Source organism: Bradysia coprophila, unplaced genomic scaffold (assembly GCF_014529535.1).
Source record: "Bradysia coprophila strain Holo2 unplaced genomic scaffold, BU_Bcop_v1 contig_151, whole genome shotgun sequence".
NCBI lineage: Eukaryota > Metazoa > Arthropoda > Insecta > Diptera > Sciaridae > Bradysia > Bradysia coprophila.
Window position 1 is genome coordinate 3,804,942 of NW_023503423.1, and position 20,455 is coordinate 3,825,396.

Below are 20,455 nucleotides of genomic sequence, written 5' to 3' on the forward strand. Positions count from 1 at the left end.
GTTAGAAATTTGTTTTTCTCTCATATGCATTTATTTCTAACATTTATGTAAATCAAGGATTATTGATTGCTTCGGTCGTGCCAATAGCCAATAGATCTCAGCGCAGAACTCTTCTTCTTCAAGATGTTCAATATTTTCTCTGAAACCACGTAAATTGTTGCATTCTAGGAGATGTTCCGATGTTTGCTCTGAATTATTACATAATCTGCATAGTGGTGAATCTTTCACTCCAATTCTTGCAAGGTGTTTATAATAACAGATCGTGCCCCGTTTGTTTTCTGAAGTTGGCTACGTCGATTTTTCGACTTGATCGGATAGATAATGGGTTTATATCCTGACATGTTTCACCGTTTGAATCATTTTGCTGTTACAATTGTAGTTCTTTTGGAATCGATGTTTGGGCATTTTGTTTAGTTAAACGAAACTTCCTTATTCTTGAGAATTTGTTTTTGTAACAGAACCTTCGTACTTTTTCGTTTAGTGGTAGCGAGTATTTGTGTAGTATAGTGCTCGTACTCGGTGAACAATCGATATTTTAGATTTTAGGCGATTTTCTATACAATTGTAATTCTTCCAAATACTATTCGGTGTTCTCAGGATACGTTCGTGCAATTTTAACGATGCGTCTAGACGTCTAGAATACTTGAGCAGTCTGATGCCGGAAAACATTTCCAACGCCATTATCGGCATTGATTCCGTTCCGCCTGCGATCATTCTCAGTGCTTGGTTTTGTACGACATCTAGTTTGTTGCAATTTGATTTGCTGGCACATATAAACAGCTGTTCGCCAAAACGTGATATCAGTAGGACTACAATTATTGCACTGATCAAAAACTACATTTTTCAGAGCGTCACTGTTTTGATAATTCGATTGCGGTGGCGGTTATGCTATGCTGCCTACATTTTGGGTAAACTCATTTTTTTTTATTTAAGTTTGTTAAACAATTTGGGCGTTTTAGAGTGTTTTACGTCGATTAAAAATAGCTTTTGGAAACGTCTTTTTCCTCTTTTACGGGTTTTGTTTTCTTCATCTCATCTGATCGAGGAACAATAAATACATCAAACACAAATGTTCGATCACAATTGTCCCCGATAAATGAACACAAAATATTTAACTGACAGAATTTTAATAACATTTCCATTTCCTCCGTGAGTCTTGCTTTGTTCCACGAACAGATTAATATTAATCGTCGGTACGGAATCCCTCTAATTGTTCAATTTAGGCAACGTAGTTGTTTAACAACTCAAATTAATAAAAGACAATAGAAGGATATTAAAGACTCCCCTCTATACATTGTCACAATTAAATACTAAAAAAATATTTTTTTTATTTCCCTATTGTCATGAACTGTCTGCAGCAGTTTTTTTAATTTTAGACCACTTACTGCGCAAAGAGTTGATGTCAATTGAGAAATATTTTATATTTTCATGGAATATTCTTTTTTGTGTTCTTTCTCCGAAGCAAGCTTATAATCCAACCATTTCTCTGTGTCTTATCGTGACGCATTGTATTGAAAAACAATGACTCTATTAATTGATTAACGAAAAATGTCAATTACATTCAGCTTGATTTGAAAATGTTGACAACAACGACAACAAAAAATGGGTTCGTGAATTAGATTTTGAATTCTAGTGAAAGTGGGCTATTTTCGTTGTCGTTCTAAAATGATTAAAATGTCTGAAAGAAAATGAAAATGAAAGTATATGTGCAGAATAAGCACCAGCTGATCTACACACACACTAACAATGTGTTTAATTCAATCATGCGTCTTACTATATGTGCACGCATATAATTACGTTAACGTATAAATACATTGTGTGCAGGTTGTCTTATAATTGTTTACAATGCAAAATGTTTTTGTTTGCACAACAGCTGGTGCTTATTCTGCACATACAACTCTTTTATAAATTGTAATGGAATGAATGCTAAAGAAAATTGTGTAGTCGTCACCATCATCATCAAGATGAAGGGCAGTTTCCTTAATCCTTTTACTAAGGGTTAATATTACGACACACTTACTCTATTATCTTGTGTTTTCTCTACTGTGTAACGTCACCTTTATATGGTGTGCAATGGTGGTGTAGAGTTGACTAGGATAGGAGGAAGAGCAGAGAAAATGTGAGCTGTAGTACCACTTAAGAGAAGGCGAACTGTGTTTGTTGGAAAACGTAAAAGCGTCGGTGTAGAACAGCCGACTAAAATAAAGGATTGCGGAAAGCTAACGAAATTACTGACAAAAATTACAATTCTATTGACGAAAGGACGTGATGTGTGTCAATTTGTCGAATACCTTGCAGCGAACAAATGTCGAAATTTGATTTTAAAAAAAAACGAGGACTTAGCACACGCTACTGTCGACACTGTGACGAGTTTGGATATGTCCTCAGCAAATGTCCTACAGGTTAAACTGCGGAACAACTACTAGTATCCACGAGCCGAAGGCTGGAGTTTCGACGAAGAGAATATTTTTCTGAGTATCAGAAACAAGAGATTGACTAGCCTTGCGTGCCATATGATAGGATAGGATAAGATGGGCAGGAAAGCTGATGCTTTCCAAGCACCTAAGCCGCCGATGGGCCTGTTGTGCATTTTCGACAGATTTTACAATTGTGAATTATAAATCGTATGATTCATCTATTAGAACATAGATGTCGCAAGTAGTTTACATTTTAGAATCACGATTGTGACTTACGCATGACGTACAAGAACTGTGTTCAGCATTTTTTGGTATTTTCTTAGAGATAAATAACAGCAGAGACTAATCATTTACGATTAGGAAAAACCATATGAACTACGTCTGACACGGGAGTCGAACCTGTGACATATAGGGCGTGAGTCCATCGCTCCACCGATTGAGCTACCTGGACGGTAAACCAGGGGTCGTGCAAAATTTTCGATCCATCATTTGGTAATATTCCCCCGTTTCATTGCGACCTGATTTAGGCGATCCACTCACTCAAAATGTGACCATCAGAAGAATGGTCGAAATGTTGCGCGTCTTCTAAATATTCAACCTAGATTGAACGTTGCCGAAATCACCAGAGATTAAACTTTTGGTTACAAAAGTCAAATGTAAAATGTGTTCCTCAATCAATTATATTAATAATAAAAAAAAAGAAAACGAAATCTCATTTTCCATTTTCTTTCTTCTTTTTCTCTAAAAAAACAACTTTTTTTTCCCATAATAAGCTCAATGTCCTTAGTGGGGTTTCATTACATCGTTTGTGTTTGAATGAAAATTTTAATACACCATGTACCCAATCCAATACACACAATGTTATTATTTATATTTTATTATGATTCACCCACCATTCCATGAATGGCACATAATATCAACAGTATTGTATTGCAAAAAGATAATTGATTCAACACAAATATGCTGTTAATACATGCTGATTTGATACACAAGTCCTATATTGATAGCATGTGGTGTTCGATGTACTTTGGTAATTTTCTGTGCTTGTTCCCAAATCGTAAAATTTGGGGCTTATTGCGGTTATTTTTGTATAGGGGAAATGACAATGTTGACGACTAAATATGAAAATCAATTTAAGCCATAGAGCTTTTCAAAGCGACGACAACCATTTTGTACCGAATTGTTCGATTTTTTTGGAATTCTGAATGTCGGAGCGACGTTCCGTACGTTCAGTGACGTAGTTGTTTCGCTGAGGGTTCCGAGTAAAATTTCTGTGTTAGATTTAGGTCGTTTATAAATTACGTGACGCTAAAATGTCCATTTGCGACACCCTGACACGCAAAATGAATGAGACTTTTGTTACATAAAAAATGTGAATGTTCATTGATCGTTTGTTGTGACAGTTCTGTTCGGCCAACAAACTAGGAAATTAGTGTGTCAAAAATGTACAGTGTACGCTGTCATAGTAAATGTTGCTTTAAAAAAAGCTCGGCACGGCAACTACATCACTACAAATTTTAGTGTCTTATTTGTCAAAATAAGGGGCTATTTCGACTGTGTCAAAACTAAGTTTGTTTGCTAGAGAGAGTATTGGCTACGCAGCAACCATTTTTAAGGTTAGGTTTCATTTAAGCAACGGTTAAGCCGAACTTTAAACCGATGTCATCCATAGAACCATAATCACAACTTATTTTTCTTTGTTATTTTGACAATTGCATTGTTAATAGCGTTGAGGTTATGGCTCTATGGATGACGGTTTGACATTTCATTTCACCTTGGAAGAAACCAATTGTGTCGCACACTGAGTTCAATCTATATCTAATGTTTGTTTTTTGCTTCGGTCATAGAGTCCCCGATTTTCTTCAAATGTTTCACTTTACCTTTCGCTTTTATCCAAACTTGATCGAACATGCATCTCACACTTTGTGAATCCTCTTCCTCTCTCGTGAAAGCATCGTTTATGTTTATAAATATTCGAGAAATCAGTTTTGATATAAATTAGTTGTGTGTGAACAGCTATGTTTAGACCCGTACGAAGTACTGCGGTCTTGAGGGTTTACGCATACGTTTGTAACACGTCGAATTGGACTCCCTGAGTAATGGGAAACCTATTGTGGTTGTCGAGAGATGCGAAATCCGCGAAAGAAATGTTTGTCTGTATGCACGAAGCTGTTGCCCTATAAGTGCTTCAGGGCTTGTACGTGATACGTCAAATGAAAGATATTTACAACACCGATCGTCAAAAAAAAAGTTTATAGAAATCGGATTACCAACTAGTGAGTTAGATCCCTTGGTGTGAACCAGGTACAGGGCGCGAAGCAGTTTTTGCTTGTAGGTCGGCCAAATTTGAAGGGATTTCGACTACTTTTGATTTATTCGATTTTGATTGATATTGACCGTACCAATCAGGGAAAAGTTTATGAAATTCGGTTCACCACAGCCTCAGCTAGGTCTCTTGGAGTGAGCTCATATCCGGCTACTCGGCCGTGTACAGTGAACGTGAAGTATTTTGTTAATATCTCAAGAAAACTTTGACCGAATTTGATTTTTTTTGTTTGAAAGGTATTATAATAAGTGTAAATCGTCAGCACTATTTCCGGCCTCCTAACAAAATGGCTGCCGGCGGCCATATTGGATTTTAGTAAAAGTGAAATATCTTGGGAAAAATGGTACTTAGACAGGTTCTGTTAACAGAGAAGTAACTAGTTATGTGTCTGTGGTTGCAGGCATGTGGTAATCTATATACAGCTAAATATAGCTCTTTTCAGCTATATAATAGCATATTTATCTGTGAAGTCATCATACATAGTAAAATAAGGTTAATATGGCGCTATATAGAGGTTCATATAGGAATCTATTAAATTTGACTTCGTATGGTGCTGTCGACATTGCCTCCGGCAATTTTTTTATGCAAGGCAAAGAATGAGTAATGTAAGTGATTTTTGGGCTCATGGCTTTTCAGTAAAGAAGACAAGGAAGTGAGAGAGATGATGAGTTTCACATTAAAGGCTTTTGATATGAATAGGTTTTTCGTACGGGTCGGCGTTAGCTATGTTTTTTAAATGCAATTTGTAATAAAATATGAGCCGCCGGCCGGTATTTTCTATTAAGAAATGTTTTTTTGTACACTTAGCCAGTGGTTTAGTTTGAGTCTTCTTTTATTCATTATTCCTAAGTAACTCGCTCTCGAGTTTTGTATTGTGATATAATTCGTCTTGAAGTATATTTCTTAGAGAAATGTTAAATGAATTTCTCAGAAGAAAAAAATATTTCGTCCAGTAAATTAATTTTAAATGTGAGGAGCTGGGTACCATTTAAAGATTGTTTTTAAGAAAACATTTTTCAAATTTTGGTTTCTTCAAAATTTTTTCCACATTTTCCAGAATTTTCTTACATTTTTTCAAATTTTCAAATTAAGAAAATCTTGGAAAATGTTGACAAATTCAAAAAGAATATGGCACAGAACTCGAGATGACCAACCTAATTATCGAGGAGGTTAAGTAAAAAGTTGTGTACTTTCTTCAACTCTTGCGTTATACGTGAAACTACCATCATGATATACGTATATCCCTCTGTGCGAACATCAACCACATCATTTTATAGCGATTTGCAGTCAGTCGAATTATTAAAAATTTAAATGGATGTCAGTCATTCCGATCAGACAGTTTGTGTGTATACATCAGGATGAACAAGTTGAAGCGCACTTCTACAACTGACTCACATAAAAATTAATTATTAAGCGGTAACGTTGAGTTTTGCTCTACCCACATTTCATTATGAACGAGAGAAGAAAAAAAAACTGGAAATTGTGTCTAGAAAAAAGCATAAATTTAAGTGAACCATAAAATACAGTACTTTATGTATATTTGTGCACAAATATTACGTATTACACATGAATAGCGATAGAGGTGTGTACGTACATACGTATATATACACGTAATAAACAGTCAGAATGGTGAACCACTACCACTAACCACCTTTTGGCTTGTAGCTTGAAACAAAATCTTATATGTCTTGAAGCCAACGAACAAAAACACATTAATTGATTTATGCGCTAAATTTATTGCTTATTACACTCCAACCTTGTGTAAATAAAATAATGTATTTTCCCTATTCTCATAAAATATTTTCGTTCTCTTGTCTATACAATATAATGTACACTCTGCCACGTTCTTATACGAGACCATCCTATGCTCTGTTGAAAATAACATTCCCGTGCACAGACAGTTTAGCTGTATCCAATATATAAATTGTGTCGGTTGGACTGGCTAGATTGGTGAGACATATACATTCATCCGTATATATACGATAAGATTTCGCTGAAGGGTGAGCCAATATTAGTGAAGCAAACTATCAAATTTCGTGTTACCAAATCAAACTGAACCTTGGATGTTCAGGCTAACCGTATCAACCCCGTAATATAATCGAACGACAGAAGAAAGACAAGACAAATGGAATCTGTACAAGTACCACATCGTCATAAAATAGTCGCATTTTTCTAATAGCTGAACAGATCATGCTGCTTCCGGTAGATCAAATGTGGAATCGGATTTTTAACAAGTTATTCTTGAGGTTGATGCAGATTTATTCGAGATGTTATTTGCTCCCGGGTGTATTAAAATAGTGTTGCCAAAGTTATTCGTGTTATAGGAAGATATCGTTTAGTGTTGCCAACAAAACAAGCATCCCAACAAAAATCTCTTCGAGAAAAGTGTGACGCAGTCTATGAAGTACAATTTCTAAAATAAATGATATCGCTAGAGTTGACGCTTTCAGCTTCGTTACGCAAAAATTAAATTTTACACCCAATTAGTTCAAACAAGCTGGCTTAGTTTTATCTCATCATCTGCCAAATAATTTTTACCATAAAAAAATTTGACTGGAAACAAGAAAAATTTTACCAAAAAAGTCTGCGTCGCAAAGTGGCAGATGTTCAGGAACACGCCAGCAAGAAAATTTATCTGCCACATGCGCCGACGCAGATTTTTTTGGTAATATTTTGGTTGTTTCCAGTCAAATTTTTTTTTTTGGGTCGCACGCCTCTGTAGGTTTCAATACAGCTAAGCTACAGCCGAAAACGCGTTCCCGACCCTCGAAAACCACACTCAGAAACCACTTCGAGGCCAATAAAACAAAATTCTGGTTTTTCTTGGGGTAATGGCGTATCACATTTTCATTTTTATGCCCACCCTGAGACTCCTGCAAAATTTCATGGAGATTGGCTGACTGGTTTCCGAGATCGACCGTCGATAGATACATAGATAGATAGAAACATACAGAGTAAGTTGAAAGATTTTGATTGTTTGGGAAAAGTCAATTTGGTGTATTTTGTATGAAAAGTGACCAATTTCAAAACGATGTATCTCCGGCAATTTTAAATCTACATAGTCGAGTTGTAGCTCGTTTTGCTCGTATTTGAAGGCAGAATAAGAGAGAATAGGATTTGTGGTGCTACAGGCCAAAGGAAATTTTCGCCTATATATAATTGCCGCGTCTCAAAAAAATTTCTTCGTTCTTTTTTTGGAAGTTAGACTGCGTCAAGACCTCCGCTATCGCTCCGGACATGATCAACGATAAGGACAAGGACTACTGCTTGCATTCATTTTTTTTTGATTTTCTCGTACTTTTACGGAATTTTCAGGAAATGTTTTGGAAGCAAGAAAATCAATAAATTTCGATACAGTCAATTACCGTGAAATTGAGGCCGGAATTTGCTTTATACGGTTTCATCACTATAACGCGCGTGTAAATATTTCGCCCGTTTGAAGTATGAGAATTTTTGTTTGTACGAGTGGACCAGTTGAAGAAAATTTATGTGAAATGACTTCGACTGTATTCTCGATATCTCTAAATTTTCTCTATTCTCTTGACTTTTCTCAAATTTGAGAAATCGAGAAAATCAAAATAATTTTTTTTTTAAGATAAGCAAAAAAAAAGACTGCTTAAAATGCACAGCCAGTAAAAAATCGATCTTTTCAAAAACAGAAATTGCGATAAATAAAAATCGTTCACTCTATTCCTTCCCAACGTTCCAAGAATGCATCCTGCGTTGCAATAAGTAATCTGTTGAACGCTTTTCCCCTGATGCTTTTTTCATCAATGATTCTAATTTCTTGACCCATGCAACCTAAAGATTCAAAAGCAAGCGGGGTGAATACATAATTTTAACTAAGTTTTCTATAATGATTATGTCTTAATCTCTCCGCGTTCTCTGAAATTGATCGTGCTTTTTTAGAAGTTTCACTAATGTACGAAGGAGTTAACGTATCACGCACTGTCACATCCCATAAAAGAGATTTACCATGACTCCACGGAATTAGCGTCATACGATCAGGTCTTTTACCGTCATCTCTAGAAATTCCTGGTGGCTGTAACAAAGTTGGAAAATCTGCAGCAGAAAAAGCATAAGAAAACTCTTTGTTTACAGAATCATGTCGCGGCGTTATCCCTGTCTTACTAACTAACTACACACACACCTCCTCGCACGATTATCTAATAATAAACCGAGCTGACTCGACTGGACAACCTGCAGCCACTTTGAAGATTCTTTAGTAGATGACGCAAGCAGTCTCGCACGATTACAAGATTCACTTGATTCAAACATGTCGCTAAACTTGCTATTGACCAACAAAAGGTCCCGATTCCTCTGTACCTTCCTCTTATTATTACTATGTGGAAAAAACTCAATATTAAACCTCTTCAAAATCTCATCAGGCAAACCGGACGTCGAATAAACAGACGATAGCCAATTCCTCAACTTTAGGACGAAAGGGTAGCCTGATCCCAAGAAAAATCTAACATCCTAACATTAGTAATCGCCTCAAGCGTCGTACGAAAAACCTCATCTACATCCTTCAAATAACCATTCAAAGAAAACGCCTTACAAGTACGCAACAAATAGTTAAACCTACAGCTTCCTAAAGACTTCCTAAAAACGCACAAAGCCGGATGGACATTCATCAACTTCAAACGCTCGCACTCACCATTATTTCTTCAACCTTAGAAGAAAACATCTTCTCTAACCCTACTCAAAAATCGGAGAACCTAAAATCTCAAGGGAGGACTCATCAACTTCCTTGAGCCCTGGAAAAACTTTTTTCCATTTATGGATTTCCTAAATTTTCGTCTAATTCCCTTCTTTTTCACATATTTTCGTCAATCTTAGAACGTTCCTATTTCGACATTTACTTCCTCAATAATATATATTTCATTGAGTGTGTCGAACTCAGGGCTCGTACTGAAATTCGATTCGTCCTTATAAGGAAATAAGGACAATTTAAATGCAAAAATGAGGACATTCTAAGGACAATTTTGAACTGAAAATAAGAGCAATTTCGCTTGAAAGAAGTATTTTATTTGCGAAAGAAAGTTGTAAGGTAAGCGAGGTAGTAGCTGACCGTCTAAGCAATTTTTCAACTTTGGTCATCAGTATCTCAGGATGATTTCGATGAAGCTAAGTTTTCCCTTCGTCAGGATTTAATTTGATCTGTTCCCATTCCGTAGAATATCAGAAATATTGACAATTAATTAATTTTTATTGTAAAAAACTGATTTTACTGAAGCACTGTTTTCGATGCAGTAGCTGACCACTAAAAAACGGATGTTTTTATGCCTGACCAGTCTTGTTGCAGTAGTTGACCGCTACAAAATTAAGACATTTTTCACATTTTTCGCAATAATTTCGCATTATTCGACACATTTTCACTCTTAATTCACTGATATTAACCAATTTCAATGATAAAAACGCATAAAAACACAAAATATCAACGAATTTTAATCACATCATTTTGTACACAACAATGCACATGGAAGGTGAATTTGTCACATCAAGAAAAATGTACGGAATTTGGTGCGGTCAACTACACAAACATGGCATATTTTTGATGCAATGTTTTGACCACCATGTAATTAATCAAATATTAACTTTTAGACGCTATTTATGTTAATAATATTAATTGTCGAACTATTTACTACCTCAAAACACCAAAACTTTGTCCATTAATAATTCTTTTGTCAATAAAAACCTTAAATTAGGCCACACCGATCTTACGATTTTCTTAAGAAATGTGCAACTTTGTACTGAGATGGTGCACTGGTTTCATTTTATGGTTTTATCAAATAAGTAAACATAATAATCGAATTATTTTCATGAAAAAATTAATCTTTAGGCTCTAAAGATTAATTATAACGTTCATTTGTAATTATTTTCCAAAACTGATAAATAATGTAGCTGGTCAGGTACACCTGCACGGTCAGCTATACCCCCGCTTACCTTATAGTAGGGCTCACTAGTTGAACAAAATACATTTTTTGATGCATTTTGGTATAAAAGCGTGAATTTTCTACCATTGATAAATATAGATTTGGGGAATCAAAAACAATTAGGAGACTTTGAAAAAGTGACCTCTAGCGCCATCTACATCCGGTTGAAGTTTTCGATGCAGAGGTAACTTTGATGAATTTCTGTGTAGCGGGAATCGAAGCTACGCAGGTGATATTGGTCTCAAACGAAAGCTAAGGGTTCAAAGTTTTTTTTAGTGCAAAAAAATTTCACGAATTTTCCGATTTTCCCGTAGTTTTACCGAATTTTCATAAAAATGATATTTTAAAACTGAGGTGAAACTTAAGTAATTTTTAAAATTGATTCAGAAAAGTTTTTTTTCTTCGCTATTATCGTTGCACATTCAGTTTCCAAACTTTTAACGATGAAAAAGTTTTTGGATGATCCGCAGCAGTGGTAAATAGTTTCAGTTTTCATCGAAAATGTGAACCCTTTTGCATGGCGAATTTTTTTCGGCGAAATTTTTTTTCGTAAATTTAATGAGACTAGTACTGGAAATGCTAGGCATGATCTAAAAACAAAATAAAACTAGTTTTTCGATTTAAAAAAAAAATAAGTTTCCGAAATCTGCTAAAATCTGTAAATTTTCCTCCTTCGGCGAACTTTGACAGACCCTAAAAAATCCATAAACGTTTCAAACAGCACAAGATTACTTATAATGCTATGCTGGGGCCCTCAGCTTTCAAACGATACCAAACCCTCCACAACCGGATCAAAGGATGTATGACCTGTGATGTGAGATATGTGTTTGGACCCGATTTCAAGCAAATTTCGAAATATATGAGAGGTAAGTGGAAAAGGCAAAACAAAAACGATTTTAATTATTTTGGGTGAGCCAGCTTTTGACAACTTCCGTTTTCTAATCAATATCATTTTAAAAATGATTTTTGCAGCTTTTCCACTTACCTCTCATATATTTCGAAATTTGCTTGAAATCGGGTCCAACCACATATCTCACATCACAAGGCATACATCCTTTGATCCGGAGGTAGAGTGTTTGGTATCGTTTGAAAGCTGAGGGTCCCAGCATAGCATTATAAGTAATCTTGTGCTGTTTGAAACGTTTATGGATTTTTTAGGGTCTGTCAAAGTTCGCCGAAGGAGGAAAATTTACAGATTTTAGCAGATTTCGGAAACTTAATATTTTTTTAAAAATCGAAAAACTGGTTTTATTTTGTTTTTAGATCATGCCTAGCATTCCCAGTACTAACTAGTCGAATTTACGAAAAAAATTCGCCATGCAAAAGGGATCAAATTTTCGATGAAAACTGAAACTAGTTACCACTGCTGCGGAACATCCAAAAACTTTTTCATCGTTAAAAGTTTGGAAACTGAATGTGCAACGATAATAGCGAAGAAAAAAAACTTTTCTGAATCAATTTTAAAAATTACTTAAGTTTCACCTCAGTTTTAAAATATCATTTTTATGAAAATTCGGTAAAACTACGGGAAAATCGGAAAATTCGTGAATTTTTTTGCACTAAAAAAAACTTTGAACCCTTAGTTTTCGTTTGAGACCAATATCACCTGCGTAGCTTCGATTCCCGCTACACAGAAATTCATCAAAGTTACCTCTGCATCGAAAACTTCAACCGGGTCACTTTTTCAAAGTCTCCTAATCGTTTTGGAATCCCCAAATGCATATTTATCAATCGTAAAAAATTCACGTTTTTATACCAAAATGCACCAAAATGCAGCTAGTGAGCCCTACTATTATGGTGTTTGCGTTTAGCTTGATTTTTTCTTTACAATTTTTTGTTTCAGTTATAGGGTGCCTAATTTTTTTTTAAAATCACATTTTGATTTTTCCATACAGATGTTGCGTTGGAAAATTAAAGAAAATAAAATTATTTAGAGCTACTCATACTTTTATCTATTTTTTGATTCTGTTCTGTGAACAAAAAAAATCATGAAAATTCAAACAGAAAATAAGGACAATTAGTACAGTAAGGACAAAATAAGGACAATTCTCGAAAAGTAGGAAAAATAAGGAAATAAGGACAAGAACGACCCCTGCGAACTTTGTCGCTAACGAATCGCTGAAATTCATTTTATTTGCAAATCAAAGTTTATACACCGACAACAATGCCATACATATTCAAAGATCTAAAACTCTGACATCGTTGTCACAGAGTCGTTTTCACCTTACAATGATGTCTGCATTCTGCAGCAACACTCATCATATTTTATACATTCACAATTTCGATACAAGGTAACAGATGAAACCTTTATAGCGGTTCTAAAATCCATTTGGAATTCCAAAATCATCTTCTTTCAATGCACAACTTATAAAGGGATTACAGCTATATCCTGGATCAAAATTTAGGTTTGAAAAAACTAATGTAAGGAAATATAAACACATCATGCTGCACATATCATATGAACAGTGAACATGGATATTGCATTATGTGCGCCTCTACACTCCACGTTAAACTATGCTTACAAGACGGACGATAAAACTCAAACATGGAATTGCGGATATTTTTGCTTTTGAATTGTGATTGCAAAAAAAAAAACGAAAACGAAAGACGTCCAATATTTTGAACAGAGACATTTCTGTTGTTCAGTGTCAAATCGAGTGTCAAATGCAAATGACGCATAAAATAGACAAACGTTTTTGTTATGGGAAAAATTTAAAAGTTTCTGCATGCAATAAGTTTGGGAGGTCATTCGAATAGTGGGTGGGTGGGAGTTCTGGCAAAAGCATGAAGATTTTGAAGAGTTTTTATCTATAAATTATCGTACGAATGGAACATCGATAATTACTGATGTTTTGATAATTATTGAGCTATACATGTTTGATAACCGTAAAACTTTGTGGATCTCTACCAAGCTATCTGCAAAATTTCTAAGAAAGTAAGAAACGAAGGGTACAGACCACCATTATTTCACTGGGGTCGTATCGTAAAGGCGTCTAATTATAACCTTGGTTAGAACAACTTACTAGACGATAAATCAGAAAATGTTGATCTTCGATATTTAATCGACAACTGTCCACTGCGAGGGGTGACTCACTTCCATTTAATCCATTTAATCCAAAAAAAAAATTAGTTTTACCGAAATAATTAGGCTACCCACCTAAAAAATTTGTAAACTAATTACGAAAATTAGATCTGCACGGGCGTTTAAGTACTCGTGAGGTAAAGAAATTTTTTTTTTGTTAAAAATGGTATTAAATTTATTTAATCCATTTATTCCACTTTACACCCAAAACTTCTAAAAGTAAAATTTTACGCTTTTTAACGTTGTAGTATGAGTTGTAGTACGTCGTTCAATCAAAATCAACCATTTTCAAGACTTTCAAAGTATTTGGTAAAATTAAGTTTTTTCCTATTTAATCCATTCAATCCAATTTTTATTCCATTTAATCCATTACAGTCAAAGGCAGTCAATTTTCAGCATAAATTTGCTTCAGCTGTTTTTCAGCTGATCCACACATACAATCAAAACTGGTTTTCCTTGTTCATACGGTTGAAGCTGCTACACGCACGCGCATGATAGTGGTAAAACCGTATAAAGACGTATAAACGGTTGTGATTGTTTGTATGGATCAGCTGAAAAACAACTGAAGCTAATTTTTGCTGAAAATTGACTGCCTTTGACTGTAAATCCATTTAATACCATTTAATCTAGAAGTGAGTCACCCCTCGGTCCACTGACTATGCTTGAAGAAAGTTGACTTAATTTTCTCGAATTTTCCTTAATTTTTTCAGTTTTTTGTATTTTCTTGTAAATATTTTTCCGAATTTGCTCGATTTTCTTAAATTTTCTGTGAACATTCGGGAAATTTAATCGATTTTCTTGATTTTGTCGAATTTTGGCAATTTTCGTCTATTTTACTGATGTTCTCTAAAACCCAAAAAATTCCAAAAGAAAGCAGTCCAATTATCGAAAATCATCTATAATCCTTCGATTGATAATTTATCAATAAAATTTTCAATTTCTGCCATGTCTATGTGTCTCTTGCGTGATTTTGTTATGAAAAATATTCATTCTGCTGTGTAGCTGCCCAACCCGTTGTTTTCTCTATCTCTCTCTCTCTCTGCTGTTCTGTTGTTAATTTGTACAATTTTCCGTTAATTTTTCGTCCAATTTTTGATCATTTAGATGGATTAATATGCATAATTTCTAGGAAGCCCACAATAAGCCTTCCAAATTCACATAATAATGAAATTTCGTTTTTTTTTCAGATTTTTCTATTTGTATCACTATTCGTTCTACGCTTACCATTATCGTTTCAACGGACAGTACAGCAGTTTGGCATTAATAACTTCCTGGCTATTTATTCAGGTACGTTGAATTTGTAGTTATAAAAAAAAACATTGAAACAGGTCCGTCGCACATGTAGGTAGATCTGAGGTGAGTTCTTGTCGCCCTTGATTTTCGGTAGTATGATTGATACTCAATACGACGCGAATGAGAAATCGAAATTGAAATTATCGGATATCTTAATAGGAAATGGCTCAAACGTTTCTGAAAATTTTGAGAAAAACCTTCTTTCTCGAAACACTCCTATTGACGCGACACGGATCACAGAAAAGAAGCATTCTCTCATAAACTTAAAACTTAAACTTTCAGCTGGGAAAATCACACGATTTTCAGTAGTTGGTAAACCCTCTGTGCGATTGAAGGGGAAAATACGTAAATGCTGGGATATTTTATGTCGGCAGAAGCGCTCAGTTTAAAATATCTAAATCTATATCTCCTCAAAAATATGCAATGTACAAACGACGTCAATGAAATTTAGACATGAAGTTTTCTCATTTATTTCTGTTTACTGGTTTAGTCATACAAACTGCTAACCAGCTGAAAAACAGGTGAAGCAAATTCGTGAAATTTCACTGACGTTCCCTGTAATGTCAGGGACATTAAAACTGTTATACCATCCTTGCTACGATCCTGCTACAAATCAAAAGCTGCTAATAGTTGCTAATTTTGGCTTAACATACATTTGTTTGAATTAAACTAAAAGAGAGAAAACCACGTAAATCCAAATAATTCAAATACATTTCATAAGCATGAGCTTTTATGATTTAAAAAAAAACACACACACACGCACACACCGGGAGCAGTAGTGTTTCATAACATTTATACATGAAATTTACCATCATCCTAATTATGTTTTCAAAATAGTTCGGTTGAATAAATAAGTATCTCTAGGTGTACGTATAGGAAGTATATGCAACTGAAGTGATGAAATTATATTCGTTGTATGTATGTTACGTCTGGTTGATTATTATATACTTTTGATATAGACTGGAAAATGTTAAATCCATATCATCCATCTTTCTCTCAGATCACGTGGCCACCAATATTTCACGTGCCGAATTTAATCGCTTCACGTGACTGTAGCAAAGTATTTCTGTTCATTTTACAATATTGCTATTATTATAACTCTCCGCTTTTTTTGTGTGTGCAATAGCACAGTATACAACAAAACGTAAACTGTATGCAAACTATACAACTTTTACAAATAAAAGGGAGTACAATGAACAGAAAATCTTAAGGAAAATGGAAAGCAGTCTTCATCTCCTTCACAGTAGAAATGTGACGCATGTCTTCCACAAATATTTTGAGACAACTGGAGATACAATTTCATCCTGCTGCCTGGTACAGATTTTTTTTGTGTCGTCTACGAAGTGCAATGTACCTACATTTGTTGAATTGTCAACCACGGATGATTAAGTCATCATTATACGAATCCGTGCCATGAAGACAGGCAAATGTCGAATCGATGTTAAGACTTATTCGACCATTTCGATCTGATACGTCTTTCGATGTTTTACATTAATAAGGCCATGGTGACAGTGGTTTTCGATACAGTGCTTCATCGAACACTATACCGATTTACACATGGAAAAGTCTAGCGAATCATAACTGGAAGTAATTTCAATTCATCACCAAACTCCCTAACTCGTGGCTCAAAACTACAAATTGAAATTCAGAAATAGGTCTGCACATAACGAACCTATGAAACCTATGAAAGTTTACAAACCACATACCCATCCAACTTTTTCGCGGATTGTGGAAATTAAAAGCGGATCGGATTGGAAATTCTAGGCAGAGCCGAAAAAGGAAACTGTCATCGGCATGTTAAGTTACTAGAATTTAGTAAAGTTCGTTTTTTCCTTTAACTTCAACTTCGACCACATCAGCGAGATATAATATTCGAAGACTTCGAAATTCTGTAGGATAAAATCTTAATCTCTATAGCCAAGCACTCAACCAGCCGGTGAAATGAAATTTTGACAGGAAATGTACGGGCCATCTGTCAAAGTTTTCACTTAAAAGCTTCGACCTGCACTGCACAGCTCTTCTTGGTAACGAACTTTTAGATACGGTTTTTCACTTTTCATACTGTACAAGGAGGAACCAGTGTCTCACTTCTGATAAGCCCTGTCAATCTTAAGAAACACAATCAAGTACATACTTCCCCTTGAAAACATAGCCCAACTGAAGTTCATTGGGACTAACAAAATTTACAAAGAAAGACTGTAGAATACTCGAGAAGAAGCCTCTGTATCGAAATCGCGAGCGAAGCGAGTGAAAGTATTCAAACTTAAACCACTACCATTGACAGCCGCTCAATTCAACTGTCATTACATTGCTCGGTTCATTCCAACAAATTAGGAAAACATTTCTTCAAATAAGTTGAAAAACTTCCAAATCGACAAAGAACATATTCCTTTAGGAAAGCTCTCTAACAGCAAACTGCGACGGAGAGTGTTGCTCGGATACTAACGAAGTGCATGCAAAACTCCTCCAAGCTATTATGTATCTTAAAAGTGTGTGAAGATCCCCGATGCCATGATCATGACCAATATGGTCGTAGATGTTTAAGTCTTCTACCCCGTCGGCTTTAACTTAATCTTTATCTTAATCGAAATAATTGTATTTTACAGCATTCAATGGTCTATTTCTTCCATCACTACGAGCTACCAGTAATTATGCAACAAGCTCAACTCCAACAGCTTATCATTCGTTCCCGCCAGCAAACTCAACAACAGCAACAGACCAATCAGAGATCCCCAACTCCAGCAGCAGCTGGAGCACATCCATCTCCAATACGTCGAATTACATTAACAAACCTAAATCTTCCCAATGTCAACCAAGGAAACAACGATAACAACAATAATGCGAACATTTTGGTTACATTCGGAACGTACATCAGGCAAAATGTCCGTTTGCTTAATATATTCCAAACGTTACGCAATGTACTGTGGAATGGCATCGTAAATCCGAATTTGAACCACACTAACACACCCCGCATACGAATGATTAATTTACGTAACAATTTACGCCAAATAAATTTGGGTGGCATCGAAATTCGACCATCGGTGAACGGTAACAGTAATGCCGACACCCGTAGCACATTTCAGCGCAATTACGATGAGAATAATTTTCGTCTGCCAGATGCTGAAAACTCAAATGAAATTCTCAGCAATCGAAGTGCTACAACCGAAAATACCAACGCAAACACCTTATCCAGCACACCGAATACGGTGACAATGAATGATGCCACGGACGAATCGAATGAAGAACGAGAGGCTGAAAAAGAACGAATCATTAAGACGGACGAACAATCAACGGTAACCGAAACAAAGGAAGTGAATGATGCCAACATCGATGAATATTCATTTGAAATAATTGAAAACAAACACCACCGAAATGAATTTAATGATCCGTCCGAAAGTGTAACACCTTCGCAAAGCGATACACCCGGTACGGTGGGCGACAACGGCTTTACGAACGATAACTACAACAAGAATATCGACAACATTGATGCTGTTGCTGCTGATGATGATAAAACAACAACAATTACCGGTATCCCCGTCACCCAACCAAATACAAAGTCAAATCAAACGATTTTATTAGAAAAAATGGAAACACAAGAAGACAATAGCATAGACGAATGTAAGGGACATGAAAATTTATTTACAGAAAGTTCCTCGGAGGAAATTTGTAGTTCAAATAAAGGTGATACGGGAAATTGTAATGTTAAAAGCCGGGGAAATGAGTTTGTTGAAGGTGAGGAAGTGGAACGGAATGTTAGAGATACAGACGTCGTAGCAGATGGCAAAGATATTGGCGAAACAGATTGTGATTTAAGTGGCAAGTGCAAAATGAATTAGAAAATTTAATAAATAAAAAATGGAAAATTTCATATTTGTGCATTTAATGATGATGGGGAATTTATTGTTTTCGATTTTGCATTTTTAATTGAAACAAATTTAATTGAACAAAAAAGAATTGAGATGATGATTTTGAGCGAAGCGAGCGAAAGAAAAACGATGCAAATGACATTTCAGTTGTAGATAATTTTCTCCAATTTTTCTCGTTTTTTTTTGTTTGTTTTTCCTTTCACAATGAATTCAATGCTGTGTTCATATATCACTCCATTAACATTATATATTTAACCAAACATAATCGAATGGACGCTTTAGTACTTTTGCTTAGCATAATTAATAATTGTTTGAATGAAAGAGTTGTGAATTTTCTGTTGTTGTTATTAGGTTTAAAAAACACAATAATTGTTTCTGATGCAGTTATGTTGATACTGTGAACATAATCTAAGAAATACATAAGAATTTGTCAATGAAAAAAAAAACAAAAATTGGCTGTGCAGTTATTTCCCTAATCCAGTCTTCTTGTTACCATGGAAAGTATTTATAAAAAAAAGATCCGAATAGAGATGCGTCTGCTCGCACCTAAGCTATTTGGTTCCGTAAGGGACACAGGACGATAATAAGGTTTGTAATAACGAATCCAACTTTAAATATATTGCATGACTAGGATTACAAGACGAAATGTAGAGTTACCGTGTGATCCAAGGCGTAGCCGAGGATAATAAACACATTAAAACGAGAATTTCCTTTTTAGACCCGTACGAAGCACTGGGGTCTTATAGGTTTACGCATACGTTTGTAACACGTCGAATTGGACTCCCTGAGTAAGGGGAAACCTATTGTGGTTGTCTAGAGATGCCAAATCCGCGAAAAAAAAATGTCCGTCTGTCTGTCCGTCTGTCTGTCTGTCCGTCTGTCCGTCTGTCTGTCTGCACGATAACTTGAGTAAAACGCATCCGATTTTGAAAATTCTTTTTTTTCCCGTTTTGTAATGTCAAAAGACAGGCTAAGTTCGAAGATGAGTGATTTTGGATCGACCCCTCCCGAGCTGTGGCCCAATAAGTGCTTTACGGTTTTTCGAAGATATCTCCGGACTTTTAAACGTTAAACTTGTAAGTGATACGTCAAATAAAAGGTATTTACAATACCGATCGACGAAAAAAAAGTTTATGGAAATCGGATGACCGACTCGTGAGTTAGATCCCTTGGTGTGGAACAGGCACAGGGCGGCAAGCAGTTTTTGCTTGTAGGTCGGCCACATTTGAACATATTTCGTCTGTTTTAGCTTTATTAGATAGGTATTGACCGTACCAATCAGGGAAAACAATTTTTATGAAATTATGTTCTCCGGAGCGTGAGCTAGGTCTCTTGGAGTGAGCTCTTATCTGGCTACTCGTTTATACCGTGTTATGTAATGGACTTTACATGCTGAGTGTGGCGAAAGTAGTGCATGTAATATGAAAAGAACGGTTTTCGATGCATGTAGCGTAGCATGTGAAATATATTATGCAACTCAGCGTCATAATGACCACTCGATGTCATTGATGCAGGGCATATTTTACAGAATTTAA

General features: G+C 35.5%; 1 protein-coding gene across 1 annotated transcript in view; it reads left to right on the forward strand.

The window, feature by feature from the left end:
- LOC119074511 (membralin) overlaps positions 1–19,366 on the forward strand; it is a 102,701-nt gene extending 83,335 nt beyond the window's left edge. Inside the window, exons 12-13 of the mRNA XM_037180673.1 lie at positions 14,949–15,048; positions 17,661–19,366. Of these exons, the coding sequence (XP_037036568.1) occupies positions 14,949–15,048; positions 17,661–18,890 (1,330 nt within the window). The 3' untranslated portion in view covers positions 18,891–19,366. The remainder of the gene's footprint in view (positions 1–14,948; positions 15,049–17,660) is intronic.
- Positions 19,367–20,455: the final 1,089 nt, after the last annotated feature.